The sequence below is a fragment of the Larimichthys crocea genome, chromosome XIV, assembly GCF_000972845.2.
Source record: "Larimichthys crocea isolate SSNF chromosome XIV, L_crocea_2.0, whole genome shotgun sequence".
NCBI classification, from domain to species: Eukaryota; Metazoa; Chordata; class Actinopteri; family Sciaenidae; genus Larimichthys; species Larimichthys crocea.
The window spans coordinates 3,085,010-3,108,450 of NC_040024.1; the positions used below are offsets into that span (position 1 = coordinate 3,085,010).

Here is a 23,441-nt window from a genome sequence, read left to right on the forward strand (position 1 = left end):
GAGTCCTGTATCCCTCTTGAAACGGAATGCGTTTTTGAAGTGGCCATGCTTGGTGTCTTATAATATTGTATTCTTTACAAACTGCAACAGCGTTGCAAATGAGACACGTCGGCTTGGCATTAATAAATGCAGGCAGGATAAACACATACCTTTGCTTCCATTCGTCTTTGTAAGTCCTGCATTCGGAATCAACTTTTCTTTTCATGGCTTTTGACAACGACATTTTGCATCGATAGCTAGCAATCTTCAGCTAATGATTTAGACGGCATCCAAAACATAAAAAACTGGCAATTGTATACATTAGTTACGGCAGGTTGCTAGGGCAGGTTTCATGACAGACGCAGTGGGCGTAATAACAGCACATAGAAGCAAATTAATCTTTTAAATTAAATAAAATGCATTTTTGAAGTGAAATAACCTTTGTTTTTAATATAATAGAAAAAATAGAAAAACATTTTTATTTTTTTTTCCAGTAGAAAAGCATGGTCATGACCTGCGATGAAATTGTCAAAAAAAAATTGGCCCGGGTCCAAACTTATTTGCAAACCCCTGCCCTACATGCTTGGAAGGGTAGGGGTGAGGCGAGGGGTATTCAGTTTGTTCCAATCTGCAACCTCGCGCTCGATGCCACTGAATCTACACGCTGGACCTTCCATTTATGAAACAAGACATTTAATAAGAAGGCAGTCCTTCAGTCTATCCAGCAGCTAACTTAGCTTCAGTGACTGCTCACCATCGTCTGGACGTCCTGACCTTTCACTGTGTGCTTCTCAAACCCTCTAACTCTGAACAAAACTAGGACTCAGTCTTAAATGAAGGTGGCTAACATTAGCAAACTAGGCACTAACACACAACAGGTAAGTAAGGTGACTTAGGAATTAGCCAGAGTCGCCTTTCTAACCAAACTACTGTAGATCAACCGTCCATGTTACTCCATGTAAACAGACCCTGAGATGTCTGTAATGTAAACTGTTGTGTAATTACTACATTTGAAATTGTAATACCTTACACTATTTGTCACTGAAAATCTCATTACAAGTAATATGCCAATGCACTAATGCTGTATATAAGGTGTGAAAAGAACATGAAATTATCTTCATTAGATTAGGTATTATTTGTAATTCTAATCATGAAACAGTATAACAATCAAATAATATCTAAAATACATACATGCTCACAGCACAGTGGGAGGGGGGGTTCAATCAACGGCCTTCTGCCGTCCCTTCAACTCTCCACTGCTTTATTATTTTTATTCTAAAAAGAGGCCTGAAGGGGTGATTGGAGAGAGCTAGAGGAGGTTAGTGTTTGAGAGGCGAGCATTATGCAGTACTCCATTAGATTCTGGTGATCTGCAGTCTGCAGTCAGTCACTTTAGGCTCCTCATGTGCTCGGTTCCAAAAAATGAAGAACTCTCACCCCGAGATGTTCATCTTTTTCCTGCCCACTCAGACTCTGAAACACAAAAATGAATAACTAACTGTTGTGTATGTTACTGTGCTGTCAAAGTAACCAGTACTTTTAATAATATGAAGATTATTACTTCAGTATCTGATTTAAATGTTCATCCTCCTTTCAAAGCCAAGTGTCACTCATTTTTCAAACATGAAGCCTGTCAATTACGTTAAGGATCGAAGGAGGCTTTGGCTTTTTCCAATAATGCAGTCAATTTTCTTCATGACTAGTGATGATAAGAATATGAACCGTCCAACTGGGTATTTAATTACAGTATTATATTGGGAATCATTAATCAAACAGCAGTGAAAGGTTTAGATTTGTCTTCAATGATTCTGTTAGCCGGTACTGCATTTCTGATAATACGGTACTAATGATGTTACGTCCCCAGACTGCAGGAGTTCACTTGATTTTTATATTTTTATTTCACAGTGCTTAGCCTGTACCACATTAACATATGAACTGAATTAATAGAGTATAAAGTTTATTGATCTAATGGAGCCTCTTTTTGGAAATGTGTAATACAAACAAAGGAGAATACAGAATACAGACTTTCTATGCAAGCCAGCTGTATTAATACATGCAGTTCCTTACCCTCTATTTAGACAGAAATATAATTATTTGTAATGAATTTCAAGTATGCCTGCGATTTCCTATGCACAAGGGAATCAGTGTTTTGCAGTAATGTAAATTTTTAGGAGAAACTTTACAAGGAAATTGCAGGCATTTCTCGTAGGATGCACTGAAGTAAAAGTTATCTCTTTAATCAAACAACTCTTTGGTGCCCAAGTAAGTTTTTACTCTTCAGCTAACCAACGGCAGCTACGTCATGTTAAATAATATCTCTGTTTTAGCTTGTTAAAGGGACGGTCCTTGGGCCACCACCAAAAGAAATATAAAATCAGATCCTGCGTCAAATTGATTGGGATATTTTAGTAGATGGACTTGCATATATTTATCAGAGAATGGCTGCAAAACAAGGACAATGATTTTTTGAATAAAAAATATTGATTGATTGGTGCAACTTTTTTTTTTTACAGCACAGCAGGCCTATATTTTTAGTTATTATAAACAAAGTTGATATTTTTTTTTATTCACTTGTAAATGAGAGGATACATGTGGCTTCGAAGAGGCAAATAGCTCCAGCTGTACTTATTCCGCCATCTGAACTTGAACTAGTGTCATTGGTGTTTATTGTTTACAGCTCCAAAAATGAATTGCTGGGATTATGTTTTGGTAGACACAATGGACACTAAACAGTAGAATGGATAAACAGTGTTTTAGGTCAAATTAGTTCAATGCTGAGCAGCACAGACAGCCTAACAGAAAGTTTTAGTACAGTAAGAGCACGTAGGCAACATCAACAATAAAAGCCCACAGTATTAATGTTACACAGCTCTGCAATATGTGGAAGAAAAACTCTCACTTGCTATGACCATGATATGATAATAATAACAATAAACAGTAGCCAGTGTTTACAGCTCAGCAGAGCATTGTCAGCATTCATACCCATTCTACTAATAAGGAAATTATTTATCCTATCCAGGATATAGTAAACAGCATATTCGGAAAGAGAATCTTTCTAACTATGCAGCAGGAAGGTTCTGAAATTAATACAGACCCGGCAGCAAACGCTTGTTAAACTTTATCTGTGAAAGTTACTGTCCCTGCTGACCGCTGTATTCTCAGAGCAAAACAATGGCTCTGTATCAAACAGGCTTTTGATTAACTGCCTGTAACACTGGCTCTGCAAAAAGTGGTCCTCCACCGGCTGGATGAGTGAGCGTGCTTTACTGAATCAGCTTTTAATTAATGTCTTTTAATTGAATGTGTTGCATAATAGCTGAAAATGGCCTGGATGTCACACAGTATTCCCGAGAGAAAAAAAAAATGTATATTCTCGGCTGCCAGAGATGATTCTCGTAGTGAAGTCTGAGGAAAGATGGACAAAAAGACGTAAAGGGCCATTAGTGTGGCGTGGTGGCAGCACTGGAAGAAGTCGCGTCTCGATGCTTTGTGTTTTGTTGATGGCGAGCTGGATGAAAGACGAAAGAGCTGAAGTGCTCCATCACGGAGTCACTTTAGCAAGAGACAATATGAGACATTCACGGTGCTCTGTCTCTCTCCTGGATGGTAGATGATGCGGAGGAATAATAAGAGTTTGTCTGCAACATCAATGTATTTTTCCTCCTCTTTTTCTTCCCTCTTTCGCTCCCCTCTTCTTCCTCTCTCTCTCTGTCTCTCTGTATTATGTGGTGTTTCCACTGTGGTTATAACTCTGCTAACAGATGCTGGCCTCTGGGCAATGCAGCATCTCTCCATACCGGCTCCTCTGTTCGTGCTCTCAGACGCACAGATTCCAGTAGCCTCGTGTTTTAAAAACCGCACCATGCAAGGACGGAGACTTGGCACGTTTTATATTTTTTCGTATAATTAGGAGCGTGCAGGAAGGTGCTTCCCTGCTAAATCTGTCCATTTCCTGTAGGCTTGTCACCATGGGCACAGCGTACTATTCAATGTAGCGTACAATACACATTATAACAGCCCCATCTCTAAATTGTGAAATACAAAAGGACAAGGAGGCCAAGAGCAATCAGCAATGAGAAATGTGGGGGCCAGCGTGCTTTCTATTATTTATTTTGACCATTTTCACATTCTCATGTGCTGAGAACAAATTACTTAATAAGAGGATTTTTAATAGAATGAGGTGGCGCGGGGACAGGATTGAGTAGTCTGTCGAAAAATGATGAAAGGAAAGTGGAGAGAAAAAACAGCAAGCAGCAGAGAGAAGAACAGAGGCGAATTCGGCGGCTCACTGTGTGCAAATGCTAAATAAAACATAGAAAATAGCACAGTACGGCTCGGCGCGGCACAAAAGAGCTCGGCGCAGAACAGAATAGAATCTTCTGCAAGTAAAGGAACAACAGTACTGTCAAAGCAACTTTATTTTAACATTACTACGGAGAGTCAATCTCTTGTCTCTTTCTATCACTCCCGTCTCTCGGTGGGCCTGTCGGTTATTTGCTGCTGCAGCTCCCTGCCTTCCCCATTACCCCAACTCTCGGCCCACGTCGTGTCAAGGTTGTGTCAATATCATGTCGAATACACCTACTCCATCGCTCGCTTGACAGATAGTATTTTATTGAGCTTGAAACCCTTTGACAAGACAAAGAAAGTGAAGAGGAGTGAAAGGAGGGAGGCTGAGGGAAAGATGGAGATGAAAAGGAACGGAAGGTACCGGGAGATGGAGCGGGACGACGGGCGAGGAAGGAAGAGGCTGGGAAAGAGAGAGCTTGGTTTGTCAGCTAGCTTAGCGCTTGGGAAAAAGATTTTTTTGTTTTGTTTTCGCGCTTGGCCGGGGTTTATTGCCATGTGTAATGACTATAAGGGACTGATGGAAGCAACAGTGAAGGCTGGCTCAGCTCCTCTTTTACTCCTGGAACTCATTGAATACCCCGATGCTGGCTTTGAGCTAGCCAAGAGCTGTTATGGGTCCATTTAATCCGAATCAATAAACTTTAAAGTGCTCACTGAAACAAATGAAGTTTGGAACTGTCAAAATGTATTGTAGAGAAGACCTCCCAGCAGGCACGGGTGAGATCAGTAATATTAGTGAAGGATTGCTCACTGAGTTCTACTCTAGGTTAAAGCTTGGTGTGCACAAAGAGAACGGCACCAGAAAGTCTAAAAGTACTGTGTAGTTCTACCTACCTACAACAAGAACAGGTCTGTTAGGATGCATTGTTAGGGGAAGATAGCTGATAATTCCAACATGTGACATCTTCAATGGCAACTATTTACAGAAATTAATGAATGGATATCTAATATTATATTTGTTAACAACAATGCCTGGCTTTTATTTGAAGGTGTTATTCTAACAGAAAAGGTATTGTTTCATTCTGTGCCTGTTGTGCACGATGTTTCCCTGCCCGCTTTTGAAACAGATATTTGCACCTTTCAAATAACGTTTCCACACAACCAATTTGCAACAGCATCCACGTTTAGAGAGAAACACAATGCCACCTGGATTATGTTTTTATCAGCATACGGAGGACTCGTATTATAATTAATAAAAGTATCTGCCAAGTTTCGTATTCTCTCAAGATGTCTCTGTGATACAAGACGACTCGAAAGAAACAAACAAACAAACAAAAAAGATGGAACCTAGTCCAGGTAGCAATTAAATTTCCCTTAAAACGTATTTGACAAAAGTAATTAGTCATGTTGAACATAACTTCTAGGAGAGAGTGCTGGTACTTGATGATGGCTGAATGCCTCGATTATGTAAATGAATTTGTCGTTAACTGCGATCTATGGTACTGGTGGCTGACATAATCAAAGTAAACAGTGTAAAATAATTGTCATCTAAGTAAAGTAATTACACTAATATACACTGGACCGGCAGTTGCATCTGAAATGCTCTTTCTCCGCTGCATGAATGTTAACTAGTGATGTAATGGTGTGATTTTGTGATAAATAGCAAATATTCTAAAAGTACTTAAAGAGTTTGGGCTCTGGATCATCATAGGAGGCAAATCCGATCATGTGGAACATGATGAAACTTCCATGAGTCATATTCCAAGATGATTTTAAACACCGGGATGTTGATGTTGAAATGACCAGCGGTCATTTTGGTGTAGTTGCATGGCCGCAGGGGAAATTTGGCCGTGGCAAATCCAAGTTGCAAAAACCAATCAGAGCTGAATTTCTGTAGCAGGAGTAGAATTTTCCTTTTCCGCCATTAGATTGACTGTCAAAACAGGCCACTGATAATCCATATTCCGTCCCCCTAAGGTGCCACAGAGCACAAACACGAAGACCTCCATGCGTGTGGAAATGTTTGATTACAGATGAACGACTGCATGCTCACATCCACATCAACACACGCACGTACACGCCCCGCGGTGAAAAGAAGCCGGGCCCCTGGCATCATGTATGGCCGATCACAGAGATCACAGCTCTGCATGCCTAGTGAGGAAACGCTGCACTGACATACACAGCTGGAAAGATGAACACACACACACACTCACATACATGCAGCTTTAATGTTACATGTTTGAGCAAAGCCGTTTTGTTACAAGTCACAAGAAAATCCACTCGCTGCTGTGTTTGTGTGTTTCCACCTGGACTTTATTGTGACTGTCGGGTATAGCATTCCAATTAAGGAGGTATTGTTATATATGCAATGGAGAGCAGTGGGTAGTGGCAGAGCTGCCAGCATCGCTTAATGGGAACGCTGGTGTCTGAATAGAGACGACAGTGGAGACTCTCCAATTTATTGTTTCTCTGCTACTCCTTCCGGAACTTATACACTCACAAATAGAAAAAGAAGACATTACATATATCAAGTAATGCATTACACACCTCATTTTTATTTTATATTTTGAAATTTAAATGGCCAGAAATAGAAAACGGAGCCTGACGTCACACTGCGGCTGCCAATCAGACGATCAGACCAGTCAAACCTCCACTGTCAGCCTGAAATGTCACTGAAACTGAGCCTACCCAGGTGGATTCATGGACTAAACTCTGATACTCTACCTGTTATGTTCTGGCTTTGTTTACATCATGTACTCAGCTTCTGAATGTGAGAGTGAGCGAGCGTTGGCTGCGATACGTTCTGTCCTCACCCCAACACATGGCTGCACAACCCCTGCTGTGCTTCGCCTCAGCGCCTGATCGATTTAGAAAACCACTAAAATAATTCACATTAAAACACCTCTATTCCTCGGTGGAAAGAGTGACAAAAGCCTGCCAAACCTAAACGCTCACACACAATTTAAAAGCTCCAAACATTCAGACCATGAGAGACAAAATGGCTCTTTGTCGAGCAAAGCATACATGTTAGTTACAAACTGTCACTCGTCATGACTTGCAAATTGTTATTTTTTTATATTTACCAGCATAAAATTCCCCTATTGATGTGGTTTGAACAGAAAAATCTGAATGACAGAGGTGCTTTGTGACACTTTGCAGTCTTTTTCTGTGATATTGTGGATTCTCCTGCATGCTGTCATACTCAGTTTGACAAATTGCCGTAGCTATAGGTGGGCAATACAAAACATACACTTGTACATTTGAGTACATTACAATGCGAAAACAACTGAAAAGTTTAAGTGCACTCAAAAGTCAAAGACTGTAAAATAAGCACAGTTTTAGTATACAAACTCACATGCATGTGTGTGTGTGTGTACGTAAAGACTCTATAGGGGGGGATGCCCCAGGATCCCAGTCTGTGCCAATGAGGCTTCACAGCAACACACACTCACACTCACTCAGTCTCAATTAGACCCCGGAGACCCCATGAAACCAGGGCTGGAACAGCAGACCCAGTAATGACCAGATCGTTATAGGAGGGAGGGAAGCAGTGAGGGCAGAGAGAGAGAGAGGGCGAAGGAGGGAGGTGGATTGGGGATAATGAGAGGTTACATGAGGGCAGACGAGGAGGAAGATGATGAGGAGCGTTTGGATGATGTTGTATTTTATTCATAGAAATACACAAATGTGTAAGTGGAAAGGAAAGAAACGCGTGTTCATTTATACATGCATGACTGCTTGAGAACCATTCATTCCTTTTCACTGAATTAATAACCTTCAGCATGGACTGTATGGTAGAATCCATACTGCTTCGGTCTATTGGTTATTCAAGGCATTCAACACAATAGTGTTCAACCTGGAACGAGTCGTGATTGTTTCTCTAAATACATATTTCCTCCTACCATCAGATTTACATATTCCTACAGATTTCAAATTTAACCCTTAAAGTGGAACCTGTTTTCTTTGTCTTATTGATTGTACCGTGGCTATACAATACTACAGAATAATGACACCATCTTCTTTCACTCAGCAAAACTGTCTGCTACCAAGCACGACATTTCTGGAAAATGCATGTTCTATTTAGGAGACTTACATATCAACTAAATGGATAGACAAACACATTTTTTATCCTAATGCTTTCTTCTGGCATTAACGTTACTCCATATTTGTCTGTTTACACTTCAACTCAAGGCTTAACTTAATACCAGGGGCACTTGTGGCTTGGAGGTAAAAGCAGGTCGTCCACCAATCGGATGATTCCCAGTTCGATCCCCTCCAGTCTGCATGTCAAGTGTCCTTGGGCAAGATACTGAATCCCAAATTGGTCCTGAAGGCTGCGCCATCGGTGTGTGAATGTGTATAATATCCTCAAACTGATGAGCAACTGGCACCTTGCGTGGCAGCCAATGCCATCAGTGTATGTATGTGTGTGAATGAGATATGTCCTGTAAAAGCACTTTTAATGGTCGGAAGACTAGAAGGGCGCTATGAGTGCAGTCCTTTTCCCGGTTCTTGTAGTTGTAAGAAAAAATTATTTATTTTCTATATATTCTTGTGAGGGGAAAGGAAAATAGTTGAAGAAAATAGTCTACAAATAGTCTTGCAATACCAGACGAGCGGAGAGCTCAGTGCCTGCCGATCGTCCAGGGTTCTTTTCTAAATGGAAGGTATTTGCTTGAACAGAAGCGAGAACGAGATTCCCCTCCACAGTGAAAGAATGTGGAGATACACTTTGTAACACAGAGAGAGATTTTTATAATGTAAAAAAAATGGAAGTCCTGAGCAATATTTTATGGTACAACAGCGTGGTATGACTTCTGCACGTCAAGACTTTGGGTTGGTCTTGGTTACTGTTAAATTGTGAGTCTCTATTGAACAGTGGTATATGAGTGTCGAATAGTTTTTAAGCAATAATTCACTAGCATGAACCACAACATCAACAAGATATGTTTAAAAGATATATTGAGTGTGAACTCTTAATATTTCTTCAGTCTGTCGCTCCAGTGTGGGGAAGCTTCGGTGGGGAATCCGCCGTAGCACCCAGGCACGTCGGACCCCCCTCATTTTATAGAGATGTCGTAAGTGGCACGGTTAAGGTGTGGTCCTGCTCCTTAAACACTTATTTAAAAGAGTAAGGGTTTAAGGACGTGTGACTGATTGTAATATTAAATTTAAAAATATGGTGTTAAGAGGTCCACAGTGTAACCGCGTCAAACAAGACGCAGTAATTGCTGAGACTCCGCTATCTTAAAACGATCAAACAAATACAGACCCTCGCATTAAAATGATGCCAATTTGGAAAAGGAAGGAAGGAAGGAAGGAAGGAAGGAAGAGGAGAGGAGAGGGGTCAACTGAAGTCCAAAAGGCTTAAGGCTGAAAGAAAGGGATGTGGAAAATGGATGAGAAGAAGAGAGAGAGAGAGAGAGGCAGCAGTGGGAAAACAAGGACAATGCTTGTGTTTGTGTCGTCTTTGTCACTGTGGCATTTTGGAGGACAGAGGGGCTGTGTGCCTGGATGTGTGTGTTGTGTGTGTGTGTGTGCCTTCATTTCCCCATCCACTCAATTTGTGGAATTGATCCGCTCCCTAATAGTGAGCAAAACAAAAAGTCAGCCTAATCCAACCATTATTTATAACACTGATGGGGAGAGGAGGAGAGGGCGAGAGAGATAATTTAACAGTAGGAGTGCAACAAAATCCTATGACAGAGAGATGAGAAAAAAGATAGAGGAAGACAAATAGACAGAGAGAGAGAAAGAGAGAGAACAAAGAAAGGGAGAAAAAAAATGGAAGAAAACTGAAATAAAAACAAGTTGGACATGCTGGGCTCGGAGTCGAGGTACGACAGAGGTTACAAATAGACTATCACAGCGAGAGGCTAGCCAGTGGTAGATTAAGACAGAGGGAGGAAGAGAGAGCGAGCGAGAGATGAAAAGAAAAAGGGGGCATCACAGAGAAAATGGAGATCAGAAAACAAACAAGTGGAGAAGATGAGAGGGGCCCGGGTGGAGGAGGACGAGGGGGCGGGGGTGGCTGCTGCTGCTGGAGGACGAGTGCGAAGAGTGAAAGATAAAGAATGGGAGATAGATCAAGAGAAGCAGGAAGCGAGATAGGGGAGAGGGAGAAGAGCACTCGCTGGTGGCAGGAGCGAGAGGCGACGAGGTGGCGAGAGAGAAGAAAGGCCGATAGATGGACAGGGAGAGAAAATTACTTGTGATTTTGGAGACGTTCGCTGGCCTAATAAGAGCATATTGTTTTAAGACGGGCCACGGGGACTGTTCTTACTCCCAGTGGTCCTACTCGTCTTTTTATCCTCTCTCTCTCTCTCGATGTCTCTTCTGCACTCTGCTTCTTTTTTACCTCACCCACACTTAATGTGCTGAGAGAAACAAGCGCTGCTGTCTGATTTAGGGGAAGGGCGAAGTAGACACAGGAGGTGTTGAGCTCTACAAATACAAAGAGAGTAAAGGGTGCAGATGTCTCGGCACATTGCAGCAACCACAGTAATAAGTCGCCCGCTACATCTAATTGCTCGACAAAGAGCCATTTTGTCTCCCGTTTGTGGGTGTAGACTGCTTTTCTGACTATTAAACCTAAGCCAGATACTAAAACTAACTAAATAGATACTGTAGATACACAGAGGTGAAGCTGTTTGCTCGTTTCGAAGGCCGGAGTGGTTCTTGGTTTTGAGTGTTGCGAGCATATTGAGCTGTGTGGTGGGTGTTTGCTTGTTGTCGCAGGCAGTGAAGTTGGTGTAGACAGAAGTACAAACAGAAGAGCAGCTAGGATCATCCAAACTCCATGCCGGTCCCCACAGCCTCAGTGTTATAAGCTCAAGCAGACAGAGAGAACAGAGGCAACACGATGTTTGTGTGCTCACTGTGTGTGTGTGTCTGTGCACTGACCAGCCTTAAGCTTAAATATGATTTATTTTCTGATCATTGTCATGAAATCAGACCTGAAATCTTCATTTTTTTTGCCGCTTTTGCCGTATTTTTCTGACTGACAGAATGCATTGCAAATTAAATATAAACACACACACACACACACACACACAAAGCCCTTATCATTGTCGGTGCCATCAAACAAAACCGAATTTAGGTTGTAGGTAAAATCTGCCCGTCACTATCCACTTACCTGCTCTATGTGGGTCCCAGGGCTCTACAAGCTGTTCACTTCTGTCGGCGCATGTATCTATCCCACTTAATATGATTATCCCATAAAACCTTCGACAGGCATTACAAACCATATGTCCATGCACGAAATGGAAAGCAGTGGACAGATTGATGCATCCAGCGCCACATCAGTGCCAAACAACGTGTCAAAACGGGGCCGTTTGTAAGGTTTTGATACCGTTACAATCATCTTGTTTGACGCAGAAAGAAAGTTCAAAGATGTAATCATTTTTTACAAGGCAATATAATTGTTAATTATCTTCATATAATTATGCACACTTTAATCAGGGTGTTAAGAGGCTCACAGTATTCTGGGGCCGACACTCGAGAGTCAGCTGCCAAGCAGCCACCTTCCAATTCAAGAAAATCACAGCGTCCTCCAGGTTCTGGTTTGTATGTTGGGTTTGAATGTCAACGCTTTCTGAATACAAGCGATTTTAAAGCAGTATCTGGAAGAACTTTTATGCTGTATTAATGTATGTTTGACAAAAAAAATAAAATAAAATGAATAGGATAAATAAATAGAAGTGACATGGTGACCTTTTCAAAGCAAGTTTCACATCTCGGCTAGTTGATTTTCATTCTGTATTGATGTGAGATGGAACCTGGCCGCATGACAGGTACAGCAGGATAGACACACACATCAATCTGTGTGTTAATGAGTAAAAACACACACAAAGGCTGTCGTTTTATTCCTGCTACCAATGTAAATTGATTCATTTTAAAGTTAGGCCTCAGTGAAATGACCTGACTTCACCTGAAAAAACTTATTCCTCACACCCAAAGCCAATTCTCACATTACAATACCAGTGCATGGACGCACACATACATCGACACACACACACACACACACATGTCCCAGATGCAATCAGCATGGCCTTTGCCTTGATCCATTGTGCTCTAACGATTAAGCCTTAGCCCTGCTCGGTGGCCTATAGGCCAGCTCTGCTGCTGTGCATCTCATCACATCCCATTCATCACCCTGTGTCTGTATCCACCTCCAGCCCTCTATCAGCTCTGCCATTGACCTCCTACTGACACACACACACACACATATACTCATTTCAGACCGGCAGCCTCACAGTTAGTTGACAGCACAGTTTGCAAGTATTATTTTTTATTTTATTTTATTTCTGCAGTTTACTTGAGGTTACTCCAGACTTTCTTAAATCCCCGTCTGCTATGAGACAAAACAGCTTCAAGCTGGCATTCATACACCCCGGATATATCAATAATATTTGGCACATAATCTGTAAAGTAAAAAATAAATATGGTTGCGTGTTTTCTGCAGTTTTAGCTCATCAAAAATATAAAGGATTTGTTTTTTTTAATGTACAAATTAAAACTCCTTCGAGACATTTCATCTCAATATGCAGCAGATAAGATTTCCATGGAGAGTTGGAGCTTTGTTTCGTTCTCAAAGTCAGATAAATATTCAATAAATATTTTCTTCATGAGGAGGATGTGTTGCATATTTCGAGGGGGGAAAAAAAGCCTCAGTCCAGAATATATTTAGCCATATAAAACTAGGATGTATATCCAAATATTTATATAACAGCTTGACTTGCGCACAGAAGATAAGCTGCTCGTAATAATTCCGATCTGTCATGACTAAAAATCCAAGTGTGAGAAAAACAAAAATGTCCACAAATGTATTCCTTTTATTACACTGTTACAATATTTCCACCACTCCGTAACCTTTCTGTTAATTGGACCACTAGTACAAAGAGCCTCTGTGTATTTGCACACAGATGACAGTTCATCATTTGCTGTGAGCAATTTCCCTGTTATTACAGCTTGGAACCTCAGCTTTAAAGGTCAATATTTATCTCCACCTCACACCCACGTGTGCTTATGCACACACACTCGCCGGCCTCTCCATGCTCATGCAAATGAAGGTAGTGGTGGGGAAAGTTTAGTCTAGTTGAGTCTATGCGCGAGAAAAATGGAAACGCTCATTTGGAGAAGAGGAATTCCACATGCTGCGTTTATTCGTCATTTCACCTTGACGCGATTCGATATCTTTTTAATTATGGCTCTCGGTGAGGACACTTCCATCTCTCCGCGCTTTAACGTATGGGAAGATGATATCTCAGCAGGCCCGTGCGCTCTCTTGTTAAAGAGTAATATATGCTTCTTAAACGCTGTGTCCTCTACAAGAAGCCTTCGCGCGCCTCTACTGTTGTAGTGGGAAAACCAAGTTGGACAGGATGTGCTTTGAGGTTAATCCTTGGTTTACCCTCAGCGGTTACTGAAAAAAATCAACAAGCAAATTATTAATGTAAGGCTTTTCATCTGTCATCCTTCAGCTGCACCACTTATCGCTATTTCCTCTCTGTCTCTGCTGGATCTGTCAACGATACCTGACAAAAGAGATCAATCCTCGTAAAATTGACACCTGACAGTGGCGTGCAGAGCTCGTCGTGCCACGCTCCATCCCCGCGAAAAATCAGCCAGCTGATAATGTGATCTAGACCGAAGGACCCCCTCCGTCTCATTGGGGAAGACTGGAGGGTGGCGTCTCTGGGGAGGGGGGGCAACCAGTTGGCGGTGTGCTAAATTGGAACACTCAACACAAGTTTAGGCCTAATCGTCTCATTGTCTCCGTTCTGCTTGAAAGGATCAGCAGCCACGCTAAGCTCCTCGGGGTACCAGCCCTCAGCTGCTCTCTGCCATCTTGCTTTGTCTGTGTTGTTGTTGTTGGTGTTGTTTGTGTGCGCTGAGCAGGGCCAATTTTTTTTTAGCGGCATTGTTCGGTCACCTTTTCAGTTTAGGTTTTTAGTCAATCGTTATTTCTCCTTTTGTCTTGGGTGATTTCTCTTGTTGTTGAGGTGCTGTTATAATTCCAGTAAAGGAATAGTGCCTGACTCTCAGCTAGTATTTCACGTCTGTCTTTGTGCACTAGCAGCAGTGGTAGTACGAGTATTTTGATTATTTACTTGAGTAAATGTTGTAAAATGACACGTGAAAGGCTTTTATTGTAAAGTAGTAGCAGCAGCAGCAGCGTTGGTGGCCAGGGGCAATGAGTTCACACTGTAACACTGAAAATGCAGCTGTGTGAGAGCCACCAGTGACAGACTGATATCAATTAGATACAATTACAAACAGTAAGTGATTTTCCCTCCATCTGTTTTTTTATGCACAGTTCCAAAACCACTTTAATAGAAATATATAAAAACATTCTTTACTCTTCGCCGTGCAGCAAACTGAAATGGACACAGACTTACTGACGTGCATGAAACAAGCCGCCTAAACATCAACCGAAGCTTCAGCGATAAGGAGACCGTAACCTTCCTCGCATGAACACATGAAACAAACAGAAATGTCATGTTTCTCATCATGCTTTCTACATTCCTTCCAGGTTTGGCTGGTTCTCTTTTATGTAGGTCATCTCGTTGCATCCTTTTCATCTGCGCTGGTTTAATGAAGCCACCAGCTGTTGATCGCTAAATGAAGCAACAGTACGGCATTCGTTTGCATTTTTGTTCTGCAGATTTTCTTCAAAATGTGCAGTACATTTGGTTGGACACCCCACTAGTAACTAGTAACACTGGAGTATATGCCAAGCATTTTCTATGAATCCCTCATGAACACATGAGTCACATGTGGTAATGGCGGACCCCACCACTGTCAATGAAAACTACTAATTAAAGAGGCTAATGTAAGTACATCGAATGGCTATTGCAGAAAAATATGTACTAGGCTTATATTTAATATAAAAAATCAGTTTGAAATAATGAAGTAATTAAAAGTAATTAAAGTATCAGATTATTGTTGCAAAATGGCTACTTTGGGCTAGTAGCCCGTCTAAATAAAATCAAACATTGTAATGAATTTTGACATCAGGTTTTCAAAAAATGTATTCCACTGTCAGACTGCATTCGAAGACGTGAGACACCAAATATTTAATGACTAAAAAGGTGGAACAGTGGGTGACGAAAGGTCGAGCGCTTCAGTTAAATGTTAACGGTGTTAATGAACTTTAACGTTAAATGAATGTTAAATAATGTATGAAAAATGAACTTGTGGCTACAGATGTCAGACAGAATGCAGCGGAGAATAAAAAAGTGTTTTTCCCTCTGAAAAGGTTGCATGAAATGGAATACTCACTTTGTTCGAATGACCTGGTACAGTGCTTGAGGAGACTTAAAAGTAATGTTCCACCGCTGACTAGCGAAATCATTTTAATCCGACGGGAAATTATGAACTACAATTCCTGGAAGAAAAAAACACAACTCGTGGAGAGAAATGTGGGAGTAGAGCTCTCAGTCATGCCTTCCCCCTCTGCTGCTCCTTTGGTTAGACATGTAAATAGCAGTTCAACACACTGTTAGGATGAATAAGCCTTCTCCTTGTACAGCCTCAGCTCAAGTGTGTGTAGAAGTGTTTACCATCTGCTGATAATCTAGCATAGGATGTCCAGGATTTGTTGTGGCTTTGTATGTATATTCTGTCCTATTTCCCAAAGTGCCTCTGTGGTGCAGTACACAGTATACAGGACGTCGGGTTGTATACAGCACCTGTTCTGTTTGTCTGCAGACGTGTTGTGAACATGAAAAGCAAATGAAATATTATACACACAGTATAGCGCAGGTTCTCCCAGTAGAGCTGATGATCTGATTAGTTTTCTTTGAAGCACTTTGCTCGCTGCATAACATTTGCATCTTTTTAAGAGATAAATGATGGAACCCTATAGGTCTCTTGGTGTTTTGTTTTTTTCCGTTGTTGTTTTTGACAGCTTTTTAAAGCAGGTTCATCCCACACGGGGGTCCACGTGTGACTCCTAACCAACCATCCATCTCTGGGCGTTGCATACTAAACTTTTTGTTTGGTGGAAACACAACAAAGCCAGAGGCAGAGAGAGACAGACAGCTGAAGACAGGAAGAGAGAGAGAGAGAGAGAGAGAGAGAGAGAGAGAGAGAGAGAGAGAGAGAGAGCGCTTGTAGGCCCCGAGGGCCTTCGTCCTGTCTGTCACTGTGCCAGAACGATTCGCCCCGTAACTGATCCATGGACGCGGAGTCTCCAGGTCAACTGTGACAGCCTGCTTGGCGTGTGCGTTTGTCTCTTATGTGGGTGTGGGTGGCTACATCAGTGCATCTGCATCCTGTCTCCCATGATGCCACTGGCTGTCAGTCTTCATCTCCCGATTGCAGAATGCAGCAGAGGTGCATGCGGCCATTTGCTAACTAATGAAATGGGATTCGGGTAGGAGACGTGGCGAAGGGCATCGCAAAGGGTTAGGGATGCACAAGAGCAATATGTTGCTGCGGCAACAGTCAATGAGACTTGGTCCACGTGAGAGTGGATCATGTAGGGAGAGTGAGAGAGAGGGGAGAGGCAGAGAAACAAGTGGAAGTGAAGCAGTTGCCATAGCGACTCTCCATTGCAGCTGCCTGTAAATTTCTCTCTCCCCAGTGTGAGTGTCTGCCTGACTGATGCACCGGCTTCAGCGTCATGGCTGTATATTAAATACACTCCGTATGTGTGCGTGATAGACGAGCGTGTCACTGGTGTTTTAGGGGGTGTGTTCCATGTGAAACATGATTCACGTGTCTGCAGGTATTTCACATAATGTGTGTGTGTGTGTGTGTGTATAAGCAGGTTTCAAAGGGAGCCAAACAACCTCCCATCTTTCTTCACTTTTAACAGATGCTGTAGTGGTTATTTATGTTGTTGATTGTGCTCTCATATCCCCGAGCTTACGCACACACACAAACACACAGAAGCCAACAGGGGCTGTCACTGTGCCACACTTCTAAGTCCTGTGTGCCATATGCTACCGTAGGCTCCTGGCAGGCAGGAGTATCATCGCTCCCAATCAGCTGGGAGGCTGGTTCAAAGGCCAACGAGGGCCCATCAGGGACTATCACACATGCACACAGCGGCATCGTAGTAGCAGGCATATGTCGACGCGTGAGACCGACTGAGTGGATGCACTTTGAAAAGTTCGGCAGGCATTTTTTAAAGGAGGATGGCAGAATTTGTCATCTTGTCATCATAGCTTTAATAAATGATAATTCAGTTACTGAATGTTACCAAAATCTCTTTATTTACAGGGTATTTGTCAGGAATTTTAGTTTAATTTTCGAAGTGAGTAGACAGTTGACGTGATTTGATGCTTTTCAGTCATGTTCAAGAAAAAAATAAAATGTGTCTAAAGAGCAAAAAAACTCCAATAAATCAAGACGACGGCTCATCAACAGATGATTTTCAAGTCAAGTGTAATTGAAATCACTTTGGGAAAAAAAATGTTTTCCATCGATAGATATCAGATATCTTTCCAAATTTTTTTTTTTTTTTTTTTTTTTTTTTTTAACTCAAGGCAGAATCCATTAACAAGTTGTGCCAGTTCAAAATGACAGGATGCAAAAAAAACAAAAAGAAAAAACAGTGTTTTCTCATGATCCCCCACAGGGGATCTGACCTAGAAATAGGTTGATATAGTCGTTGGAGCTCAGGGCGAGCTGCAATTTGCATTTATGGGAGTTCCAAGGTGCAAAATAAAATGAGGAAATTATGGAAATTCATTGCAGAGATGATATATTAAGAGCCCGTGGCCTTTTATTATCTGTTGATTGCCCACAGAATGTTCCTTCACTCCATGCAGAATTGGCTTTAATGTGGCTCCCCATGTCACACCGCTGCTTTTTGTTTTTTTTAACCAGTAAATTGCACGCGAGGTGCCCGGTGTGTTTGCTGTGTCGTCCCAGAGTGCCTTTTTACACCCTGTTAAAACATCGCTTCTTTGAGGCGGGGAGCTCTTTGGGGTGAGCTATTGACACATCGAGCTCTCGCAGCAGGAAAAAAAAAAGAGTTGCCGTCACATTTGCACATTCTCAGTTTGAGCTAATTACCTGTGTCTGCCCACGATTTCCGTGCTTTCATTTAGCAAATGATATCACATAATTTGGATAAAGTGTGCACATTTTTTTTTGTGTGTGTGTGTGTGCTGATCAATCTGGGCCTGACAGTCAAAGGCAGTGACATGCAGGTTAGATCTAATGTGCTACACTAGTAGTCAGTAATTTCCGAGCATTGTTGCTTTAATCACCAGGAAACATTTGATTAGTTGCTTGTAGTGGTGTCTCTTCTTATTGCCTGTTGCTGGAATCATTGCCTGAAATCTAAATTACCTCAAGTTCATTTTTTTAAGAGCTGACATCCAGCTGCAGGGAACAGCACACTTCTCAGGATCTGATACAGTTCTGTATTTTCATCCAGCCGTGCAATTTACTGTTTGCTCAGTATATTATGGTCTAACACAATATGTGATCAAAGAGAATATGAGAGGCGTAAATACAGTTATTGACTTTTTTTTTTTTTCTGTTTCGCTCTCTGTTCCCTGCTTTCCCCTCCTCTGTGTGTGTGTGTCTGTGTGTGTGTGTGTTTGTGTGTAGATATCCGTGACCGCAGGAAGAAGCCGGTGATGCTGTTTATTCACGGAGGCTCCTACATGGAAGGCACCGGAAACATGTTTGACGCCAGCGTCCTGGCCGCCTACGGCAACGTGATTGTGGTGACCATGAATTACCGGCTCGGTGTGCTCGGTAAGTGACCTTTATGATAATCTTGTTAAGAAATCAGGCGTCATAATAACATATTTATGAGATCTTCTTATTTTTTCCTTCCTCGCCCCATCACAAAACAAAAAAAAACAAGTCGTCCGCGCACATGCGCGAGTCGATTTCACTCACGCTCTTGTCTTCTATTTTCTGAATTGATTAAGTCGGTGATGGATGACATCGATAGAATTCATCAATCTAATGACAAGCACTGCAGGCACTGATCATGAGAGCTCACTTTCTTATGGATTTCCTTTGTTGATTAAACACTCTGATTGTGTAATTGTTTCGCTTTCTTCGCAAGCCACGGTTTCACAAAAGAACCGCGAAGCCACCCTCGCACTTCAACCCCCCCTCCATTAAAAACACCCTGGAGTCATGTGGCTGCTATTTCTACACAAACAAAACAACAGAAAATCGTAAATTCAGTTTAAAAGAAGCTTTTTAATTGTGTCTTTTTCTGGCAGCGTGTTGTTTTTAGATCTGGGGCACCCTGGTAGCTAAGCCTTTGCTAAATGTCACAGCCTCCTCTTGCTCTCCCCACGTTCCTGTCACTCTTTAGCAGCTACTATTAAAAATAAAGGCCCTAAAAATAATCTTTAAAAATGACTGTGGACAAAAATTCAAAAAGAAAACCCCAACTTGTTATGAGCAAGAGCTCAAAATCTGATTCTGATAATTATTTTATAGGTTTGTGGTAACAATAATTACCCATGATCCTTTCACACCTGAAACTGCATCAGACAAAGGTCACAAAGTCCTATCAGTGTTCTATTTGATCAGTGATATCAAGTCATAACCTTATACTTTAAGTAGATTTATAGTCTTGCACCGTCTTTGACCTTCTCACCATGTGGCCGCCGCACTCTTATTTGTATGGCTGCTGAGTTCTTCATTCAGTCTCAAGTCACACTTTGCCAGTAACTCTCATAGAAAGGCCTTTACGAGAGGGGACACGCACGAAAATCAGATACAGATCTACTATTTTTACCGACACAGAAACGCACCTCACAGCTCTTTATTTTTCACTGCATGCCCTCGCCAGGGCGTCTCCAACCTCAAGATGTCTGTGTCGCAGCTGTATAATTCATTCCACAAAGGAAGAATCCCTTTTACAAAGTGTTTTGGTAGGAGAAGGAATGGTTATGATGCACTTTTCAGCTCAGCTACCACCAGACACATCACGGTGAAAGTGAGGGATTTGGAAAGTAGTTAAGGCGGCTTTACAGGCCGAGAGCAGTAAGTTTAGTGTAACCTGCCTGCCCGGGTCGCTGCGAGATTCATGCCATAGCCAGCTTTGAAAAAAAAAAGAAAAAAAAAAAGACTATCATCTGTCACCTCAGCTCTCCAGCACGAGCGCCTCATCCTTTTCCCTGAAAATACACTCGACTTTCTCCTCTTTGTTACTCACCTCTGTCTCGCTCCATTGAGACCAAGTAATTTAGCTTAGAGAGGAGGAACATGCCTCTAAGGAGGCAGGTGCTAACTAAAGGAAACTAAGTGCCTTAGATATTTCATTAGCCGGAGAGAGAGTGGGCTGCTGGAAGCTGTTTCAGAACCTCACTTTGATTTGTTTTGTTTCTCTTTTAAAGGACGTTTCTGTGTTGTTGTTGTGGGTTTTTTTTTGTTGGAGCACTTACACAGCCTTTACAGTGATGACAGATTTTCATTTGCATGTAATTACCTAAAGTGTTTGCTTTTCAATGCGTCTTTATTGGGTTCATCAGCGTTTTCTGCTACGAGTGGATAACAGAATACAATCTAAAATCTGACTATTGCTAGAGATCCATGAAGCTGCCAGGAAACGTGTGTGACAGGAGTGTGTTTCTTTGCTTTTATATCAGAACCCTTATTCAATTAAAGGATAATTAGGTTATTTAGGTTTTTTGTTTTTTTGTTGGTCCTGATTCTTGTAGACAGGGCTCATTTTTTACATTTACTTTAACATTAATATAACATTACTGAGAACCAGACTTGTTCAGCGGCTCTCCTGCTTCAAGTCTGACCCACGGGACTTACCATTACTACACCTACTTCATACATTTTTAGCAGCAATCACAATCTGGGTGTGTTTCCACCTCCGAATGACCTGATTTCAATAATCTGTTGGCTTGTTTACAGCTTCTCAGACGACATGCGTTTCTTGCCTCGTCTGTCTTCGTTATATTGCTGCTGAGATCACATATCTAGAATTTATACTTGATTATAATGTTGTCACAACTGATAGAAATTGTGGCCAAAAATGAGACCCAAGTTGAAATAGTGTTCTGCTCTGTTTCTGTTTATTACCAAATCCAGTTGGTTATCTAATCCGTTTGTGACTGTTGCTAATTGCCACAAATGGGTCTTATGGCACAACTCAGTCCTACTGTGGACTGTTTGTCTTTGTAGTGGAGTCTTTCTATCCCCGCTTGAGCCCAATATGTAGAGTTTTAGATGGGGGAAAAAAAATAATCCTGTTCAGAAGGAATCCAAATAAATGGATTACAAACAGAAGTTTAGTTTTCAAAGAGGATGAAATGAGTCAGAAGTATCAGCAGCTACTCCAAGTTTTTACTGAATTTGAATGAGATAATAGATAAGCATAGATTCTCTCAGATTATTACTGTCACTGGATGTGTATTAAGTAGGACAGGATCTTCTTTATCTCCTGAATTTTTACATTTCATCTCAGTATCTTTACATGTCTCTCTGTCTTTACTAGTCTGGTGGCATCTGTTGCATTTTCTTCTTTCCTCGCCCTCTCTGTGACACCCTCATCAAGGAGAAAACAAATTGAGAAGGGAGACTGTCGTTTGTATGCAAAGAGAAAGTTGCAATCTTACAAATATGAGAGCCATCCAGTGCAATTTGTCCATGATCGGGAGAAATGTGAGTGATCCTTCACCCCATGCATCCTATATGATGGATGGCATTCTCCTCTGACGGAGAGAGACACGCAGAGAAGCCGGCATGAGGGTTAGGAATGCTTCGAAGGTGGTGCGCGTCAGACTTGTGTATCCGCATGCATCCATGCATATCAATGTGGATACACCGCAAAGGGTTCCTACTGTGTTTGTGTTCTTGCTTCAGCAATCTGACATGCTGATTTGGAAGGGCAGTGCAGGAATTATTGATACGGGGAGCTAGATGTGGTCATGTGAAATGCAAACGCAATGCAGCGTGCCTGTCAGACAGAAATGGCCAACTTTGCACGAGATTGTGTCAGAGCAATGCTGCACAGACTGGATGTTATAGGTGTGTTTGTAAGTTTATTCATATGGTCTTTTACGGCCTCTGTCTGTGGTGCATAAGCTTCATTTTGCAGTCTTGGTTTACCACAAATGAAGTTTTGCTTTGCCGTATGTTTTCAATTTAGCAAGCTGTTTAACAACCCTGATCATGTAAATGATTACAGCTGGAGTTAATCTGAATGCACTGCTGCTAATTAAGACTTAAAGCTGGCCTTTTAAAAAACGGGATTTGCCCATACTGTATCTGGAAAGCAACAAATTGAAAATGGAAGTCTGCTACTGGACTTAAAATCTGGTCGTAGAAACGGATGAATATATTTCAGAGCTGAAATCTCACAAGATATTTGTACAGAATAACTAGACAGACAAGCCATATTGAAGAGTCTGAAATCAATCAATGAACCACAGGGAATGTCTGCAGTGTTCGTGTTTGTTGTGATGAGGAAACAGCGGCGCGTCTCATATATTTTTAATCACCCTTGTGTAAGTGTTCTTGAGCTCCTGTAAGTGACCCGTGACCTCGGTGTGTGTGAGGTGAGACAAAATATCCTCGGTACAGTCTGAATGCTGTAATAACTAAAACGGATCATAGGTCGATGCTGCTCTACCATTCCTTCATCCCAGACTCCAGCTCTACTTTTTCCCTCTGTTCGGTGCTTTGCTGCTTCTGCTCTCCCCCCTCCTGTTGGCAACTTGGCCATCAATCCATCCATTCCAAATCCTTCACAGCATCCCATTTGGTGAGTTACAACCCCAGCCAAGACAGTTGCTTCCTTCCCTGTGGTCTGAACAGCTCCAAGAATCGTGTCAGACTTTTTGCTGTAATGACAAACAAATTCTCTACTAGGATTCTTCTAATTTGATGCTATATTTCACTGTAGATACAGTATATTTATTATTCTCTCTGCTAGTGTCCTTCTCTTGATCTATATGTTTGTTTCATGCATGCACTGTCCTTATATGAGAGCATTCAAGGACAACAAAAAGAAATCAAGCACAGAAAGACAGGAATGACAGTAATAGAGGTCAGTGAAGAGAAATCAGCCGTCTCAGTCTTCTTTTCTTTTTTTTTTCCATCTGGCTGATTGAGAGACGTGATCTTTTCTCTCTCCGTCTCCACTGACACCCTTATTTAACAGCTGCCTCTCCAGCCCCGCCAGCGCTACACAAACGCTAACCGCCGTGGAATCATTCACAAAGCAG

The 23,441-nt window shown here is 41.7% G+C and overlaps 1 protein-coding gene across 4 annotated transcripts in view; it reads left to right on the forward strand.

Annotated features, from left to right (window-relative positions):
* The window catches only part of nlgn2a (neuroligin 2a), a 173,574-nt gene that overhangs the window by 96,970 nt on the left and 53,163 nt on the right, over positions 1 to 23,441 (forward strand). For all 4 annotated transcript variants that reach the window (XM_027287997.1, XM_027287999.1, XM_019269065.2 and 1 more), the window contains one exon: positions 18,841 to 18,990. In XM_027287997.1, coding sequence (XP_027143798.1) covers positions 18,841 to 18,990 — 150 coding nt within the window. The remainder of the gene's footprint in view (positions 1 to 18,840; positions 18,991 to 23,441) is intronic.